The sequence below is a fragment of the Euprymna scolopes genome, chromosome 40, assembly GCF_053919585.1.
Source record: "Euprymna scolopes isolate OS-2025 chromosome 40, ASM5391958v1, whole genome shotgun sequence".
In the NCBI taxonomy this organism is placed as follows: Eukaryota; Metazoa; Mollusca; class Cephalopoda; order Sepiida; family Sepiolidae; genus Euprymna; species Euprymna scolopes.
Genome location: NC_136521.1, coordinates 12,222,004 through 12,238,698, shown reverse-complemented (window position 1 = coordinate 12,238,698; position 16,695 = coordinate 12,222,004). Strand labels below are relative to the sequence as shown.

At 32.3% G+C, this 16,695-nt stretch overlaps 1 protein-coding gene across 1 annotated transcript in view; it reads left to right on the top strand.

The window, feature by feature from the left end:
- The window catches only part of LOC145265306 (uncharacterized), a 121,925-nt gene that overhangs the window by 101,187 nt on the left and 4,043 nt on the right, over positions 1 to 16,695 (top strand). Inside the window, exons 7-9 of the mRNA XM_080121081.1 lie at positions 637 to 732; positions 9,302 to 9,417; positions 15,475 to 15,582. Coding sequence (XP_079977207.1) covers positions 637 to 732; positions 9,302 to 9,417; positions 15,475 to 15,582 — 320 coding nt within the window. The remainder of the gene's footprint in view (positions 1 to 636; positions 733 to 9,301; positions 9,418 to 15,474; positions 15,583 to 16,695) is intronic.

Here is a 16,695-nt window from a genome sequence, read left to right as displayed (position 1 = left end):
TAATTCTGTTTTTAATTTTAAGAGATTTCTTCATTTGAAATTAATCTTTTTTATGTTTTTTCGTTGTTAATCTTTTTTTATTTCGATTTTTCATTATGATTTTTTTCATTTTATTTTATTTTTTTCAGTTTTATTATATTTTATATTTTCCATTTTTATATTTTTCATTTTGATTTTTCTTTTCATTTTGATTTTTTTATTTTATTTTTTTTTCAGTTTTATTTTATTTTAATAATTTTTCATTTTGATTCATCTATTTTTATATTTTCCGTTTTTATATTTTTCATTTTGATTTCTTTCATTTGGATATTTTTTTAAAATTTTTTTTTACATGTTTATTTTTTTCATCTTAATTTCTTTCATTTTGATTTTTTTTCATTTTGATTTTTTTCATTTTTATTTTTTAATTTGATTTTTTTAATTTTGATTTTTCATTTGTGTTTTTTTTACATTTTGATTTTGTTTTGATTTTGTTTTGATTTTGGTTTATTTTATTTTCATTTTTATTTTCATTTATTCTTTACATTTGTTTTTATTTTGATTGTTTTGATTTTTTTTTTCCTATTTTGATATTTTTCATTTTTACTTATGTTTTTTTTTTCATTTTAATCTTTTTCATTTTAATTTTTTCTTCAGAAATGCCAGGATCAGTTTTACCAATCTTGGAAATTGATAACAAAGTCCAAATCCCACAGAACATGGCGATTGCTCGTTATTTAGCTAGGGAATTCGGTAAGTCAGACATTTTAGAATTACCATTTTCCGCCCTAGAGAAACGACGGTTCCGATTCTTTGATGTAATAGGGGTGCACTTTCTATATCATGTAATATTATCTTGTCAGGCTTTCAAACTCAGAACAATATTGTCTATAAGCGGACATACATCAAGCCTTTATATTTTCATTTGTAATGGTTGTCCCGTGTTATTAAAATTACGTACAGTTTATTTGTAAAGATTCAGTCATTTTAGAATAACTACTTTTAGTCCAAATAATTAATGCTTTCGAATCTTAGATACAGTAGGAGCGCGATTGAAAATTAATACTTTTCTGACTTTTAGAAGCATTCTCAACCCATTTATAATATATAAAATTGTCTTATCGGATTTGTGATATCTCGGTATATATAATCTATATTTTGATCTATTTTGGTGCAAGAACAATATCGTTTTCTCACATATGTTACATTTCTGAATTAATTCCTTTATATATATATATATATGTAACTATGTGTACAGTAATACAAACCCGAAATGAACTTAAGACCACGAGTGAACGCGCGTTTTTTTTTTTTTAGTTTAGTTTCATATATATATATATAAAAATAAGTATTTTTAAATTTTATCTTTCTAACTTTAAAAAAAAGTTTTAAAATTTTATCAGCCGGCATAATTTATTTTTAAATATTGAAATATTTCAGGAAAATTACTTTTTGCTAGATTTTTAAAACCTGTGTGTCAACAGCTTAAAAAAATCGTCTCTTCAAAAGAATGTGTTTTAAAGAGGGCGGTAGTGAACGTGTGTGTGTGTGCGCGTGTGCGCATGTGCTGAGTAGTAGTACAAATAGTCCTTTGGAGGACAGCGTTTGTTTTCGTGTTGTGTGTACGTGTGTGCGGCTAACGCCAGAATGGCGGACGTGGTGTCGGAGGTTGGATTGTGAGGCTGGTGTAAGTTTCGTAATTTTGTAATTTGTAAATGGCAAGTTAGAAAAAAAATAAACCCTTCCAAGATGGACAATAAATCAAGGCATAATATTTTATGGTAAATTTAAGAGCGTAGGAACCATAGTTTTTTAGGAGATGTGATTATTGGATTAACCAATCAGAAATCGTCTGTGGCACACACATCTCTGTTTTTATAGATAGATAGATAGATAGATAGATAGATAGATAGATAGATACAGGGGTTGGACAAAATAATGGAAACACCTTGAAAAATCAAAGAAATTTATTTTAATATGGTGTAGGTCCACCTTTTGAAGCAAGTACAGCATTAATTCTTCTAGGTATTGATTCATTCAAATTCTGAATGGTTTTCAAATGAATTTTTTCCCATTCTTCCGTTAGAACAGCCTCCAGTTCTTTTAAAGACGATGGCGGTGGAAATCTACTTCTTAGTTGAACCTCTAAAATCGACCATAAAGGCTCGATAATGTTGAGGTCTGCGTATTGTGGTGGCCAGATAAGATGTTCTAGTTCATTCTAGTTGTATGAATTGGGGCATTATCATCTTGGAAAAAGGCATCTCCATCAGGAAACAGTTCCCTAACCATAGGATGGACTTGGTCACTCAAAATTCTCAAATAGTCGCGGCTGTTAATTCTTCCATGAAGGGAGATCATTGGCCCTGCAGATTTCCAAGAAATGGCTCCCCAGATCATCACAGAACCACCGCCATGCTTGACGGTTGGGAGAAGGCAGGTTGGATCATAAGCTTCTTTGGGTTGTCTCCAAACGTACACACGGCCAGAGGTCGGAAATAATGTAAAAGAGGATTCGTCAGAGATCACATTTTTCCACTGTTCTATTGACCAATTCTGGAGGTTTCTAAACCACTCTAGGCGTTTTGAAACATTGGTTTTTAACAGAAGAGGTTTTCTGATTGCAGCTCTTCCATGGAATCCAGCCTTGTGCAGCTCCCTGCGAACTGTTTTTGTAGAAACTGGATTCTGCAGGTGCTCATTGAATTCAGCAGTGATTTTAGGGGCAGTATTCTTGCGATCTACTCTCACAATTCGGTTTAAAGCTCGACGGTCTCTTTCAGACAGCTTTCTCTTTCTACCAGAATTTTGCTTGGCCGAGGAAGTTTTCCCTTCTTTTTTAAAAGCAGTCATAACTTTTGATACAGTACCTTTTGAAACACTAAGCATTTGAGCAGTTTCGGTTACACTAGCGCCTGCCATACGAGCTCCAACAATTTGTCCTCTTTGAAAATCCGAAAGGTCTCCTATTTCTGTATATTATGATAATACCTGTAAAAAGAAACAGCTATTTTAAAGACCAGCTTCACTAGAAAACATCATAAAACAAAACACACAAAAATATTTCATTTTTAACTGTGTATATATATATATATATATATATATATATATATATATATATATATATATATATATCAAGTTATAAGCATTCAAGAGTGACCACTAATGAAAAATAACGAGGTTATTAAGAGTGCTCAATAAATTAAGAACAATATATATTTTTATTAATACAAACAAATTTGCAAGGCCGCGACACTGGAAAAAATTTTTAAGGGATAGAGCGAGGGTCATGTTCTTATATTTCAATTCTAATTCTTAACGAATTTTTATTCTCAGCTATATTGCCTCAAATTCGCCCACCCATATCCTCAACCTTTCGTTAAACTAATTCGTTTCTGTTTCTATACACCTATTGCCCTCTTTTTTAAACCACTTGCCTCCGCTCACCATTCCACCTCTCTGTCCAAGTATTTCCTAGTAGCATGCTTCTCTTCACACTGATAACCTTGGATCACACCTTATTTCTTCTTCTTTTCTTTTTTTCTTTGTCTTTTTTTTACACGGTGGTCACCACTTATCAAGGCCTGGAAGCCACTCATGGATAAGGGTTATTGCAAGTACATTACGTTAGTGTGGAGATTTAATGAAGTGTTTACTTAAGAGGGCGGTTCATTAGGAATTTGTTAACGTTGGACTTGAACACATCCAAGTTGTAGTCCGGTGGGAAGCAGGCAGACGGAACAGAGTTCCACAGGCGTGCAGTTCTAAGAAAGAAGCTTTGTTCATGGAATTCGCGTTTTGATTTAGGCACAGATATAGAGTGGGGGAAATTTTTCACAGTGGATTCAGCTAGACGGGTGTTTTTCGTGAAAGATTGGCGAGGGGGGACCAGAGATTGGAGTTCAGACGAGCACCTGCCATGGAAATAACGATAAAACAAGGATATATATATATATATATATATATATATATATATATATATATATATATATATATTATAGCAGTAGAGTTTAGTTTCCAAGAAGTACATCCAATGAAACAACATGTGTTCAGTTTTCAAGACGTAATCTCCCCATTAACGGGTGATTACATAAACATGTATGCACATATGTAGGTGTATCAGAATTTTTGTAGGAATTTTTAACACCACTAACACGAAACTGCGAATAAAATATAAAAAAAACTCGTAATTTCTCTTTTAAAAGTGGGTTGTTTATTTTCTTTATGGATTATACTTCCAAAATAAACTATTAAAGTTATACTTCCAAAATAAACTATTAAAGTTGTTTTAAAAGTAATAGAAATATTTTTTTTTGAAAACAGTAATGAATTTTACAAACTCAATATTTTTCAATTTTTTAACTTTAAAAATCTATCAAAATCTTTATTTTGATTCTATTTTTACGATATTTTCAGGGTCAATGTGAAATTTTATGCTCTTTCCAATAAACCGAATACAATATTTTAGACAAACGTTATTTTAAATTTACGCCCCCCATTTTCAAGTGTCTATTAAAAAGTAAATAATTAATTTACTCACCAAAGTGTTATATATCACAAATTGAAGATAAAAGATCAATAAATAATATATTCTAATTTAAAACAAAAGACGTAGTGTTTTTTAGAAATTAGTCTGTAAAGTTCGAAGTTTAAAACCTTTTTTTAACCACGTTGTTTGTTTTTTCTTTTGTTTTTTTTATGAAACCTTGGTCCTTGCTCCTTTAATTGAAAAAAATTAGGGCTTGAATTACATTTTTCGAGTAGTTATAAGCTTGGAAAGACAGGGGGTCGAATAATTCACGCCTCCCATTTTGAAATGTCTATTGAAAAGTAAATAATTAATTTACTCACCAAAGTTTTATATATCACAAATTGAAGAGAAAAGGTCAATAAATAATATATTCAAATTTAAAACAAAAAAAAGTAGTGTTTTTTTAGAAATTTACCCGTAAAGTCCGAATTTTAAAACCTTTTTTTTTAAACACGTTGTTTGTTATTTTTTTTTGTTTTTTGTTTAATGAAACCTTGGTCCTTGTTCCTTTAATTGAAAAAAAAATTAAGGCTTGAATTACATTTTTCGAGGAGTTATAAGCTTGGAAAATCGGGGTGGAATTATTCACTATTTTTCACAAAATTTCTGACACACCTAGCACATATGTACCCATCAATGTTTGTATAAATAAATTTAATATAAAAAATAGAACAACCCTCCTAATTTCAAGAGAGGAGCTTATTTCCTCATGCAGTCATAAACGTTGGTTTAAATATAACAAATATAAACCACCATAAGTCATTAAAAATGTTACTTATTAATATCCAATCTTGAAATTTAAGTTTAACTTGATACCCTTATTAATAAAATCAATATTATTATTAATATTAGTTTATCTGCTATATGTACCCTTATTGCATATTATTTAAATATATATTTAACCTATACTATATTTATTAATTTCAATAAATAAATAAATAAATAAATTATTAAACTACTAAATTCAATAAGTTCCAAATATAATATATTATAATCTAAATAGAGTAAACACTAATTATCTCAATTTGATTATTTAATTAGAAAAATACGATTATCCCTCCCCCCTTTTTTTAAATATCCCTCCCCCCCTTTTTTTTTTTAAATATTTGCTTAATTTTAAATTAGGCGTTTACTAACATATTCTAACCGATATAAAATGTTCCATTAACGTTCTTTTTGAAAATTCAATATTTCATGCATTTATAAGCTACAATCAACATCCCAATGAATGCTTTGACGATAATTACGGTTTTCAAAAGGCGAACAATTAGAAGGTATATATATATATATATATATATATATATATATATATATATATATATATATATATATATATATATATATATATATATAAAATAATAATAAATTCTACAGCCAAACAACGCCGCAGCTCACAAGAGCCATGACATTCAACGAACCGGAAGTCCAAGACTCGAGTTTTGCCCTCATTTGGGCTCATCAGTTAGACACATCAGGATTCGAAACCCGAGCCTCTTGCATGCGAGGCAAGCACTCTACCAACTGAGCAAACGCCCCGCACACAATAATTTCTATTAACCAACACAGATCAAGTAAACCGCGTCGAAATCCGACTCACTCACTTCGTCTCGACAAGGGACGCGGCCGTCCAACCAGTCAATAACCCTTGCCGATGTCTCACAAGTAGGATTTTAACTCGAAGGGACGACGCCGTCCAGCAATGCTAACCCAACGAACAACTTATAATAGGATTTTCAGAATGTAAGAGATTGTATAATAAATTCCACAGCCAAACAACGCCGCAGCTCACAAGAGCGATGACAGTCAACGAACCGGAAGTCCAAGATATATATATATATATATATATATATATATGTATAATTCTTAACTTTTATTAAAAATATATTATTATAACCTTATATTTAAGCCAAATTCAGATTTATAGTGTTATTCTATTTTTTATTTTTTATTCTCAACCCATATTAATTTGCTTAACAAGTAAATATTTTCCGTTTTATTTTGATTTTTTTCAGATACATATGCCTTAGTTAAAAATGCTAGGTATATTTATGGTGTGTTTTACATATATATATAAATAATACATATATATATATAAAAACTCACCCAATATTTTTGCTGATGAGGAGACTTTGTTTTAAAAAAAAGCTATATGTCAAAATTATTGTCCGTGGCGTAATGTCTATCAAACTAAAAACATCGTTTCCGAAACAATCGTACAAATTATTGACTTTGTTGTTGTTCCTTCTTATGAAACAGATTTTTAATTTTTAATTCTAATTTGAATTTTAAATTATCAATCCCATTACTATATATATAGTCTTTGAAGTTTTTAACATTTGAAACCACACAAAAAACTATTTTTTATCATTCATTAAAAAAACATCTAGTCAGTAAGTCATTTAATCACCTGCAATCACTGCATCAACTCTCAAATTTACTATAATACCAATTTTTATATTTTTTAAGGGATCATCAGTTGTTTACCATGAAACGGGATATATATATATATTTAAATAAATGTTTGGAGGTACAGAATTTATATACAGTTTTGAATAAAATAGGCGGAAGTTTCTCAAAAACGATTAAAATATTGGCACAACGAGGGGGAAAACAAACAAACAAACAAACAAACTGGAGAAAAGAGAACTTTAAATCTTTTCTCCCGTTTTTTTTTCCTCCCCTCGTTGTGCCAATATTTTAAGCGTTTTTAAACGTTAATAAATTTATTTTAGTGTCCCCGCACTTTTGGCACATTCAATAAGTTCCCCATTAGAACTCTTTATTTTCGACATAATATTATTTTGTACGCTATCGTTTTTTCTCCTGATGAGATGATAGCCGAAAGAGCTCTTGAGAAACTTCCGCCTATTTTTTTCAAAACTATATATATATATATATATATATATATATATATATATATATATATATATATATATATATATATATATATATATATATATATATATATTATATTATATTATATTAGTTAGTTAGTTCGTCAGTTTGATTTTTTTAAAGTCTGATCAAAATTAAATGGAAAATAAAAAAGAAAAGTTATACTGCTCTTTGATCGAACCTGGAAGTAATTCGTATGAACGTTATGCATTTCCTACGATTGGTCCGTCTTTGCTTCATCCCGATTTGGCGATTAAACACGAAGCGTTTCTAATTGGTGATTAAATAAGAATTAATTTCGTTTTCTTACGAGATGCCTTGCAAACTAAATGTTGATTCTCATGGGATAAACAAAGTGTTCCCTTAATGCTCACAAGTTCAAAAATGCAACTCACAACGTGAACATAATTAGAAAAAAAAATGGAAATATTTAATGTGTTTCTTTACTTAAATCATCATCATCATCATCATCATCATCATCATCATCATCATCATCATGCAGTCCGTCAGTCTTGACGATGACTAGTCGGGGCCTCAGTGCTTTATCCATCGGTGTTGGCGTAGTCTCACTCCATCACCACAGGACTTTCCACTTTGGCTCCAAACTTGCTTGTGCAGTTTAGGTGCAGTATCTGTTGCACATAAGATAGACACCCTCTGAACCTCCAATGCTCATGTCCAGTGGAGCAAACCCGCGACGACTGGCAGTAGAGGAGGCCGCAGCTTCTGGCCGAAAGTAATCTCAGTGAGGTAAACGTCGTCTACTATGTCCTCTACTACGCCTGTTCTTTCTGGATGAGGTTCCATAGCTTTTTAAGGAAAAATTCAAGGCAGCAGTAGGATTTGAAGTCAGAGTTCCCATCTCTTAGCTTTTGCTGATAAGGCCCACAAGGCAGTAGTGTTTGATTTGGGGGTTGGTTCCCCTAGTCTTAACCCAACCAAGGGCACCCAGAAGACAGTGGGGTAGGGGTTAGTAGTGTGCCAGGGCATGTCCACACATCGGTGGGCCATAACACACTACCTCTGTGGTCTCCTACTACTCCGAGATCTCCATCAAGTTTAGCCTAGGGCCACAAGGCACCCAGTTACTGTGTGTGGCCAACGTGAAGGCACTGTAGGAGTCTTGATGACGGAGAGGCTATGTACCGGCAGAGAAGACTTATGCATAACTGCTCCCTTTTCACCACGAGGTTAGCCAGCGGTGTTAGCTGGAAGCGAGAAGGCATGCAAACATGAACTTAACACTAACTTATACCTAACACACTAGACGCATCACATCCCCCTGCCAGATTAAGAATCTAAACGCACACACCACACTTAAATCAAATGCATGCATAAGGAACGCACAACATTGAAATTCAGGTAGATGATTGGTAATTATTCAAATTTATTTAAAAATGTTTATCTTTCCAAGAAAAAAAAAACGTTTTCATTTATTAGTACGGTTTCTGTTACAAAACAATTGCTTTAGGGGAGATAATTATGCAATTCTTTTTAAAAAGTAGGTATTATTTTTTAAAAGATATTTTTTAAGAATTGAATTTAGTAATTATCTTTGAATTAGTTAAAAAAATATATTTATATTTCAAGACAGTTTTGTAATTAATTCGTTTGATTTTCAATTTTTAGCTGAATTTTATGGATGCATTCATAAATGAGAATATATATAGTATTGATCTTTTTCCCCCTTCATCAATGTATTATTTACTGACCGTCCATAACCGTAATTTCCCGGTAATGTATTTAATTGTTTTGCGTTTCTTTATTTAGCCAAGCCACTTTTTTCCTCTCTTAATTTATTTTACAACAAATTTTACTCAACAAATGAGATTTCCAGCATCATATACATCATCGTATCACACATCTTTTTATTCTCTTCATCTTTATTCTTCCTAGGTTACCATGGCAAGGACAACATCGAACAAGCGAGGGTTGACTTCATCAGCGACAACTTCCACGATCTTTTAAATGATTACATCAGGTTCGATTACGAAAAGGACCCTTCCAAAGCTGTGAGTGATTTTCACGTTTTATTTTATATAAATCATGAGCAGGAGGATCCAGCGTTGCCCGGGATTGAATGATGATCAACGAATGTTTCACACTCCTATATTTTTTATTGTCATTGAAATTGGTAAAATCGTCCATTTTTTAAATCAAACTGATTAATTGCCTGCTCTAGTTAGGGACCTATCGCGGTGCATCTAGAGAAAGCTTCACATGCTTCCCCGCAATGACATAGTCCACAATAAGTTTATATTACACTGTAGAGAGCCTACTGTCCCATCCACCCAGCGCGACCACAGTCGAGATTAAACCTACTACATGAATTTGTAGTGTAATTCAAATCTTGTCGGTAGCTAAATACTTGATGCTTTGCCAGGGCTATCAGGAGTATTTTTTTATCGTGACGCCATCACTAGGCGGGGTGCCTACCATGGCTTAAGAGAATCCCATCTACCCTCGAGAGAAGGATAGACTGCGCCAGTTTCTCAACCTGGTATTTTACCTCGCGGTACATACAGTGTCTTGCCTTCCCAATTGGTCACCCATCTGGTACTGGTTAGGCTCAACGTTGCTTAACTTTGGTGATTTGGCGAAAACTGGTGTGTCAACATGATGGTGTTGTACTACGTACCTACTGTTGATTTTATAAAATTATTTTTTATATAATGGATCACATTAAAGTTTCAATCAAGTATCATGGCCCAGTTGTGCTCTAAATTGAAACATTCATTTCGACCTCGTCCCTGTTATATCAAAGAACCTTCTTTTAATTGTGTATGCCTGGACTTTCTGTGTGTGCTGTGATAATGGCTTCAATTCAATTCAAGTTTAAAATGAAAAAGTCAAGTATCATAGTGTAATTGTGCGTTAAACAGAAACATTCATTTTGAACGCGCCCCTGTCATATAAAAGAACCTACTGTTGATTTTATATGTCTGGCATTTCTGCTTGTGTGGTAATAAAACTTCTCAAATACACTTGTGATGTATTAAATTGTGATGTAAGGTGTTAACTTTGGTCAAAATCGCCTGTTCCTTCTTTCTATCGGACTTTTTTGATTATCAATTATCGATACTTATCGAAGACATTGCGATACAAAACCTATCTAAGAACACTGTCAGGCACATGAAGTACATTTGTGTGAAATTTTATAAAAATCAGCCTACGGGTTTTAGAGTTCAAAGGGAACGTACACACATGCAGGCAAAGTTCCTGTTATATAATACTGGACAATGCTTGAAATTGAACCAGTTCATAAAAATAAACTGGCCCAATGAACTGGTCCAATATTTGTATAAAGAGAAATATGATGCATGGATGAATGACAAGTAATGAGCATGCTGACAATGGAAAACAATACATGGAGATTAACATCTCTATTCCGATGTTGTTTCTCCCTTGGTTCAGTTGAAATAAGCAGCTGATCTAAAACTTGATCTGATCCGATTGGGGATTGAGTACAAAAATAGCTTGTTATGTTGAATCCTGTTAAGACTCAGGTAGCAGCATTCAATCATAGGCGTGTCTGTAACCCCTCTCTGATGAAGCTCGCTAGGAGCCCTATTGTCTGAAAACTTCGGCTCTGATCGTCTGGTCCTTCTCAGAGGGTTGTTACATTGAATCCTGTATTCTGAAAGTGAATATCGAAGCCGCCGGCAGAAAGAAAAACAGACACGTGAAATTCTACTCTACGATAATCAATTCATGAACTTATGTACAATGATTTTACAAATATCGTTCAGTTCTTAGTAAGTTTTCAAAAATCCCCAATCTCTCTTCACAGATAGCGTCAGGCGGCTTTTTGGAGGAGGGTGGCGTCACATCCTCAGGGAATGGCAGAGTTGCTTCGAGTTTTGCGGACAAACTCTCGCTGGAACTGTTTTGAAACTGGCTAATTTTCGCACGACATTAGTATTAATAGTAGGGTATGGGGACGGGGTGGAAGTTTCCCCAGCGAATCAGATCACGCCACAAAATCACGAAAAAAAAAAAAACAGACCGTGAGCGTGCGATTCAGCCCTGGTCTGAGATTCAAGTCAATATTAAAATCCCATGACTCCTAAGGTCACCCTGTCAGTCCGACATCTGGGTTTTGAGTTCGCCAAAACCAGACAGTGTTATGGTCCAAGTTTCCTGTCATCAATTTTAAATGCAAAATATATTTCTCTGACTTCCAAACAATATCTATTTTGACAATGAAATAAAATATATATCTATATTCTCTATTTTAAATCCTCGGGATATCTGCCGTTACCCGAGATCGGTTAACTATCTTAGCATAGTTATTCAGCCCTTCGTCAGGCCCTTGGGGGGGATCTAAAGCTCCCCAATGAGGGGCGAATTGCTCCCTCAGGTAGATTACGTCATTTTCTTTCTGATACTCTCATCGATGGCTCTACTCTTGAAGAGAAATCGACCCTGAAACTTCTTTGTCTTTCTTGCTCATCAAATCTTTCTTGAAGTTCATATATTAAATCCATTGCTCTTTCAAAATTGGTTCTCTCTATCGCTGCAAACACAAGAAATCTAATATCCGACCATGCATGGAGTACAGCTTTGTCATGTTTGGGGCTGATGAATTTGTGTCCCATTTGAGATAAGGTGCAGAAACGTATTTGCAATTTGATTGTCCCCACCCTTTCTTCTCTTCTACTTCTCTCTCACAGGCATGATGTTGCCAGTCTCAGTCTTTTCTATAGATGGTGTGATCCTTCTGATGCAATTCTCTACCTATACCAGGTACGTCCAAGGATGGAGTACTGTTGCTACATCTGGCCAGGAGCTGCTAGAAAGAACTTATCCTGCCTTGACAGAGTTCAAAATAGAATTCGTAACCTAGTGGGGGACGCCCTTTTCCTTTCCCTGCAACCTCTTTCTCACAGAAGAAACATTGCAAGCCTGTCTTTGCATTATCATTATTTTCATGGCAAGTGCTCTTCTGAGCTCCAATCTATGAGCTCCCCTCGCCAAACTTACATGAGAAATACTTGTCTAGCTGAAAACACTATCAATAATTTCCCCCACTCTTTATCTGTGCCTAAATCTAAACGTTGATTCCATGAACAAAGCTTCTTTCTTAGAACTGCACATCTGTGAAACTCTCTTTCATTCGCCTGCTTTCCGGCTTACTATTATATGGCCGTCTTCAAGTCAAATGCAAACAAGTTCTTGATGAGCCGTACCCCTTAAGTAATACAATTTACAAAATTTCTACTAACAATTACTACGACATTGTCCCATTGACCACTGTACACTTATTAACCCTTATCCTCGAGTGGTCTCTAGCCTTGATAAGGAGTGATTCCTTTGTAAAAAAAATAAATACTATTATAGTATGTGTTCCTCAGAATTGCCTGATCTATTCCCTGCTTCCTTTGTTCCAGCTCGTTTGACTCGTAGGTCTAGTGGTCTTCATTAATTCACTGTTTTGACCCATCATTGTAATACAGCTGACTATTCCAGAAGCTTCTTTTTCAAGAACTGCGGGTTTGTGGAACTCTCCTTCTACTGTCTGTTTTCCTCCTACATATAACCTTGCTCTATTTAAGACTAAGGTCAATATGCACCTCCTGTCTTTGTGGTAAACATATTCTGTTCTTGCTGACTCCTTGATGGCTTGTCTGGAGCGATTTCCATAAAAATGATGATGATCATCATCATCATTGTTGATACCACTGGAGAGAACTGGAGGACAAAGGGTTAGCGCAGTAACTTCTGCTTGTGAATATTGCTGATGTAATAGTTAAACGACATAGCTGTAATATTAAACAGGCGTGAACAAGCAGACCCTCAGGAGCCAACACTTTGTTGCAAAGGAGACCAAGACAAGAAATAATTCTAAATATTTGTTTCCGGGTACTTTCCCTCAATAAAACGTGATCGTGATTCTCGGCCCGTGCACGCATTCTATTAATTTGCACTGACGTCACTTTGCACAAGGCTCAACATTTGCTTAGGGTCGCCATACGCGCGTCCACGCTCTGCTACATAGCAAGTGTTGGGCCCCTTCTGAAAAATTGAATTAATGAAATACTAGCAGGAAGACCCAACGTTGCTCGGGATTGAAATAAGTATCACAACTATGTACGTTTAGTCTTCCTATTTCAGTAGATTCTTTCCAAGAATTGCATATTTGTGGAACTCTCTTCCGTCTACATTTCCAAGACTAATACCAATAGGTATCTTCCCTCTTTGCGATTAACATCCTCCATTCTTCTTAACTACTTAAATCAAGCAGTTTCATACTTTGTCTGGAGCAATTTCTATAAAAAAGAAATGTTCCATTTTTTTTGTAATATCCCTTGGTTGCCGTTCAGTTCGTGATGCACCCATTTATCAAGCCTTTTTGTCTTTCCAAGTGATGGAAATCGTCGTATACGTTACATCTAATTCAGAAACAAGTTCTCAAACAGTTGTGCGTAGATTGACTTCGTCTAAGGCTTTTAATTGATCGTTGTCAACATCCAATGGCTGATCACTACGTTCATCATCTTAAATAGTTTTGTCGCCGCCATGAAATTTCTTAAACCACCATTGTGCTGTGCGTTCAGTGGTGGTTCCTTGGCCAAACACTTCGTTGATATCGCGATCTGTTTCAGCAGCTTTTCGGTTTAACTTTAATTGAAATAAGAAAATTATGCGATTGACTTTTTCCCATCTTGTATACAGCGTTCTAAAAAGAAGACATATTGTTTAAAAACGATTGTAATTTAAATGATTAGATAGAGTGAATAACGTTCTTTTAAATGATATATAAAGTAAAGGTAGTATAATGAAAACTTGTTTGAAAATACGTCATTTTAAATCAAAATTAAAAATTCCACATTGTATTTTTGTATTTATTTTTGTATTTATTTATTTGTTTATCTATTTATTTTGTATTTATTTATTTATTTTTGTATTTATTTATTTATTTTTGTATTTATTTATTTATTTGTTTGTTTATTTATTTATTTGTTTATTTTTTTATTTATCTCGTATTTATTTATTTGATTTTGGATTTATTTGTTTATTTATTTATTTTTTTATTCATTTTTGTATTTATTTATTTATTTATTTTTGTATTTTTTTGTTTATTTATTTATTTATTTATTTTTGTATTCATTTATTTATTTATTTATTTATTTATTTATCTTTGTATTTATTTATTTATTTTTGTATTTATTTATTTATTTGTTAATTTATTTATTTGTTTATTTATTTATTTTATATTTATTTATTTATTTTTGTATTTATTTATTTGTTTATTTATTTATTTTTGTATTTATTTATTTATTTGTTTGTTTATTTATTTATTTGTTTATTTTTTATTTATCTTGTATTTATTTATTTGATTTTGGATTTATTTGTTTATTTATTTATTTTTTATTCATTTTGTATTTATTTATTTATTTTTGTATTTGTTTATTTATTTATTTATTTTTGTATTTATTTATTTATTTATTTATTTTTGTATTTATTTTTTTTTGTTTATTTATTTATTTATTTATTTTTGTATTCATTTATTTATTTATTTATCTTTGTATTTATTTATTTATTTATTTTTGTATTTATTTATTTATTTATTTGTTAATTTATTTGTTTATTTATTTATTTTGTATTTATTTATGTTTGTATTTATTTATTTGTTTATTTATTTAATTATTTTGTATTTATTTATTTACTTATTTATTTATTTGTTTATTTATTTATTTATTCTTGTATTCATTTATTTATTTATTTATCTTTGTATTTATTTATTTATTTATTTATTTGTTAATTTATTTATTTGTTTATTTATTTATTTTGTATTTATTTATGTTTGTATTTATTTATTTGTTTATTTATTTAATTATTTTGTATTCATTTATTTATTTATTTATTTATTTGTTTATTTATTTATTTATTTGTGTTTTTTGTTTGTTTGTTTTTTTATAAAACTAATGTTCCATTATTGTCGAGGTACTTAAAAAAAATGTCCATTATAATAAAATTATTCTATTTAAATTAAATCAGACTTTTACGATTTTTCATGTTTATTGTTTTTTTTTATTTGTTTTGTCTTTCTGTAATTTTCGCTGCAGCGAGAACTGCGCTATGTCTATGAAGAAACGTGCAAGAAAGTTCTGCCGTTCATGGAAGAAACTTTGAAGATGAACAATGGCGGAAATGCTTGGTTCGTTGGGGATAGGGTGAGTTTATAACGTTTCGAGAAAACTTCAAATTATTTAACGGTAAAACGGCAGTATAGTTTACAACCGAGAAATCGGAAATCACAAAGCAAAAACATAACAAACTATGTAACAAATTATTATTATCGATCCCATTGAAATTTTCAGTTCTCGATCAGAATTCCTTCAATAAAACAAAAACAAAAAAAGCAATATAAAGAAAAATCTGTATCATTCATGAATGCGACACAAAATGAGGATATCATATTCCAAAAATCATTTAAATTAATCAAGTAGTTTTATTCATGTGAAAATAAATATTTTTAAGCGATTAATGCGAATTAGTAGGCATTACAAGATAAATCTAGTAAATATAAATTATTGTTGAGTTATCTCCCTTTTTCTTGAATTTATTTATTTTTTGTGAAATAGCAGGCGAGAAAGGCACTTCTTGGATACTCATAAAACTTGATATTCTTATTTAAAAATAAAATTACTTGATCGATTTACGTGATTTTTGAAATATGATATTTTTGTTTTTTCAGGGGTACACACATCACACAGATTTTTCTTTATTTTTTTAAAATGGAGGGGATTCTGGACAAGAACCTAGTTTTCTTAGGTTTCTGATTTTTTTAGATGAGGATTGGTTATTCGTATTATTTGGATTCTTCAGACTACTGATTCTCTCTCCTCTGATCTTGAGCACGTAGTACAATGGGGAAAGGAGTGGCTGGTTACTTTTAATGCATCTAAAACCAAGCTTCTCTCTTTACATCATCAACATTCTGATCCACATCTGGCATCAACTGAAATGAATGGCTCTCGTCTTCAGGAGGCCTCAAGTTTTGACAAGCTTCTGGGCTTGACCATTACTCCTGATCTTAAATGGAACACGTACATCAAATCTGTTGCCAAGGCCGCTGGAAAAATGGTGGGATCTTTCTATCGATCCAGTAGATATCTCACTGATGATGCAATTCTCTATCTATATAAGAGCCAGGTACGTCCAAGGATGGAATACTGTTGCCACATCTGGGCAGGAGCTGCTAGAAAAGACTTGTCCTGCCTTGATAGAGTTCAAAATAGACTTCGTAGCCTCGTAGGAGATGTCCTTTTCTCTTCCCTGCAACC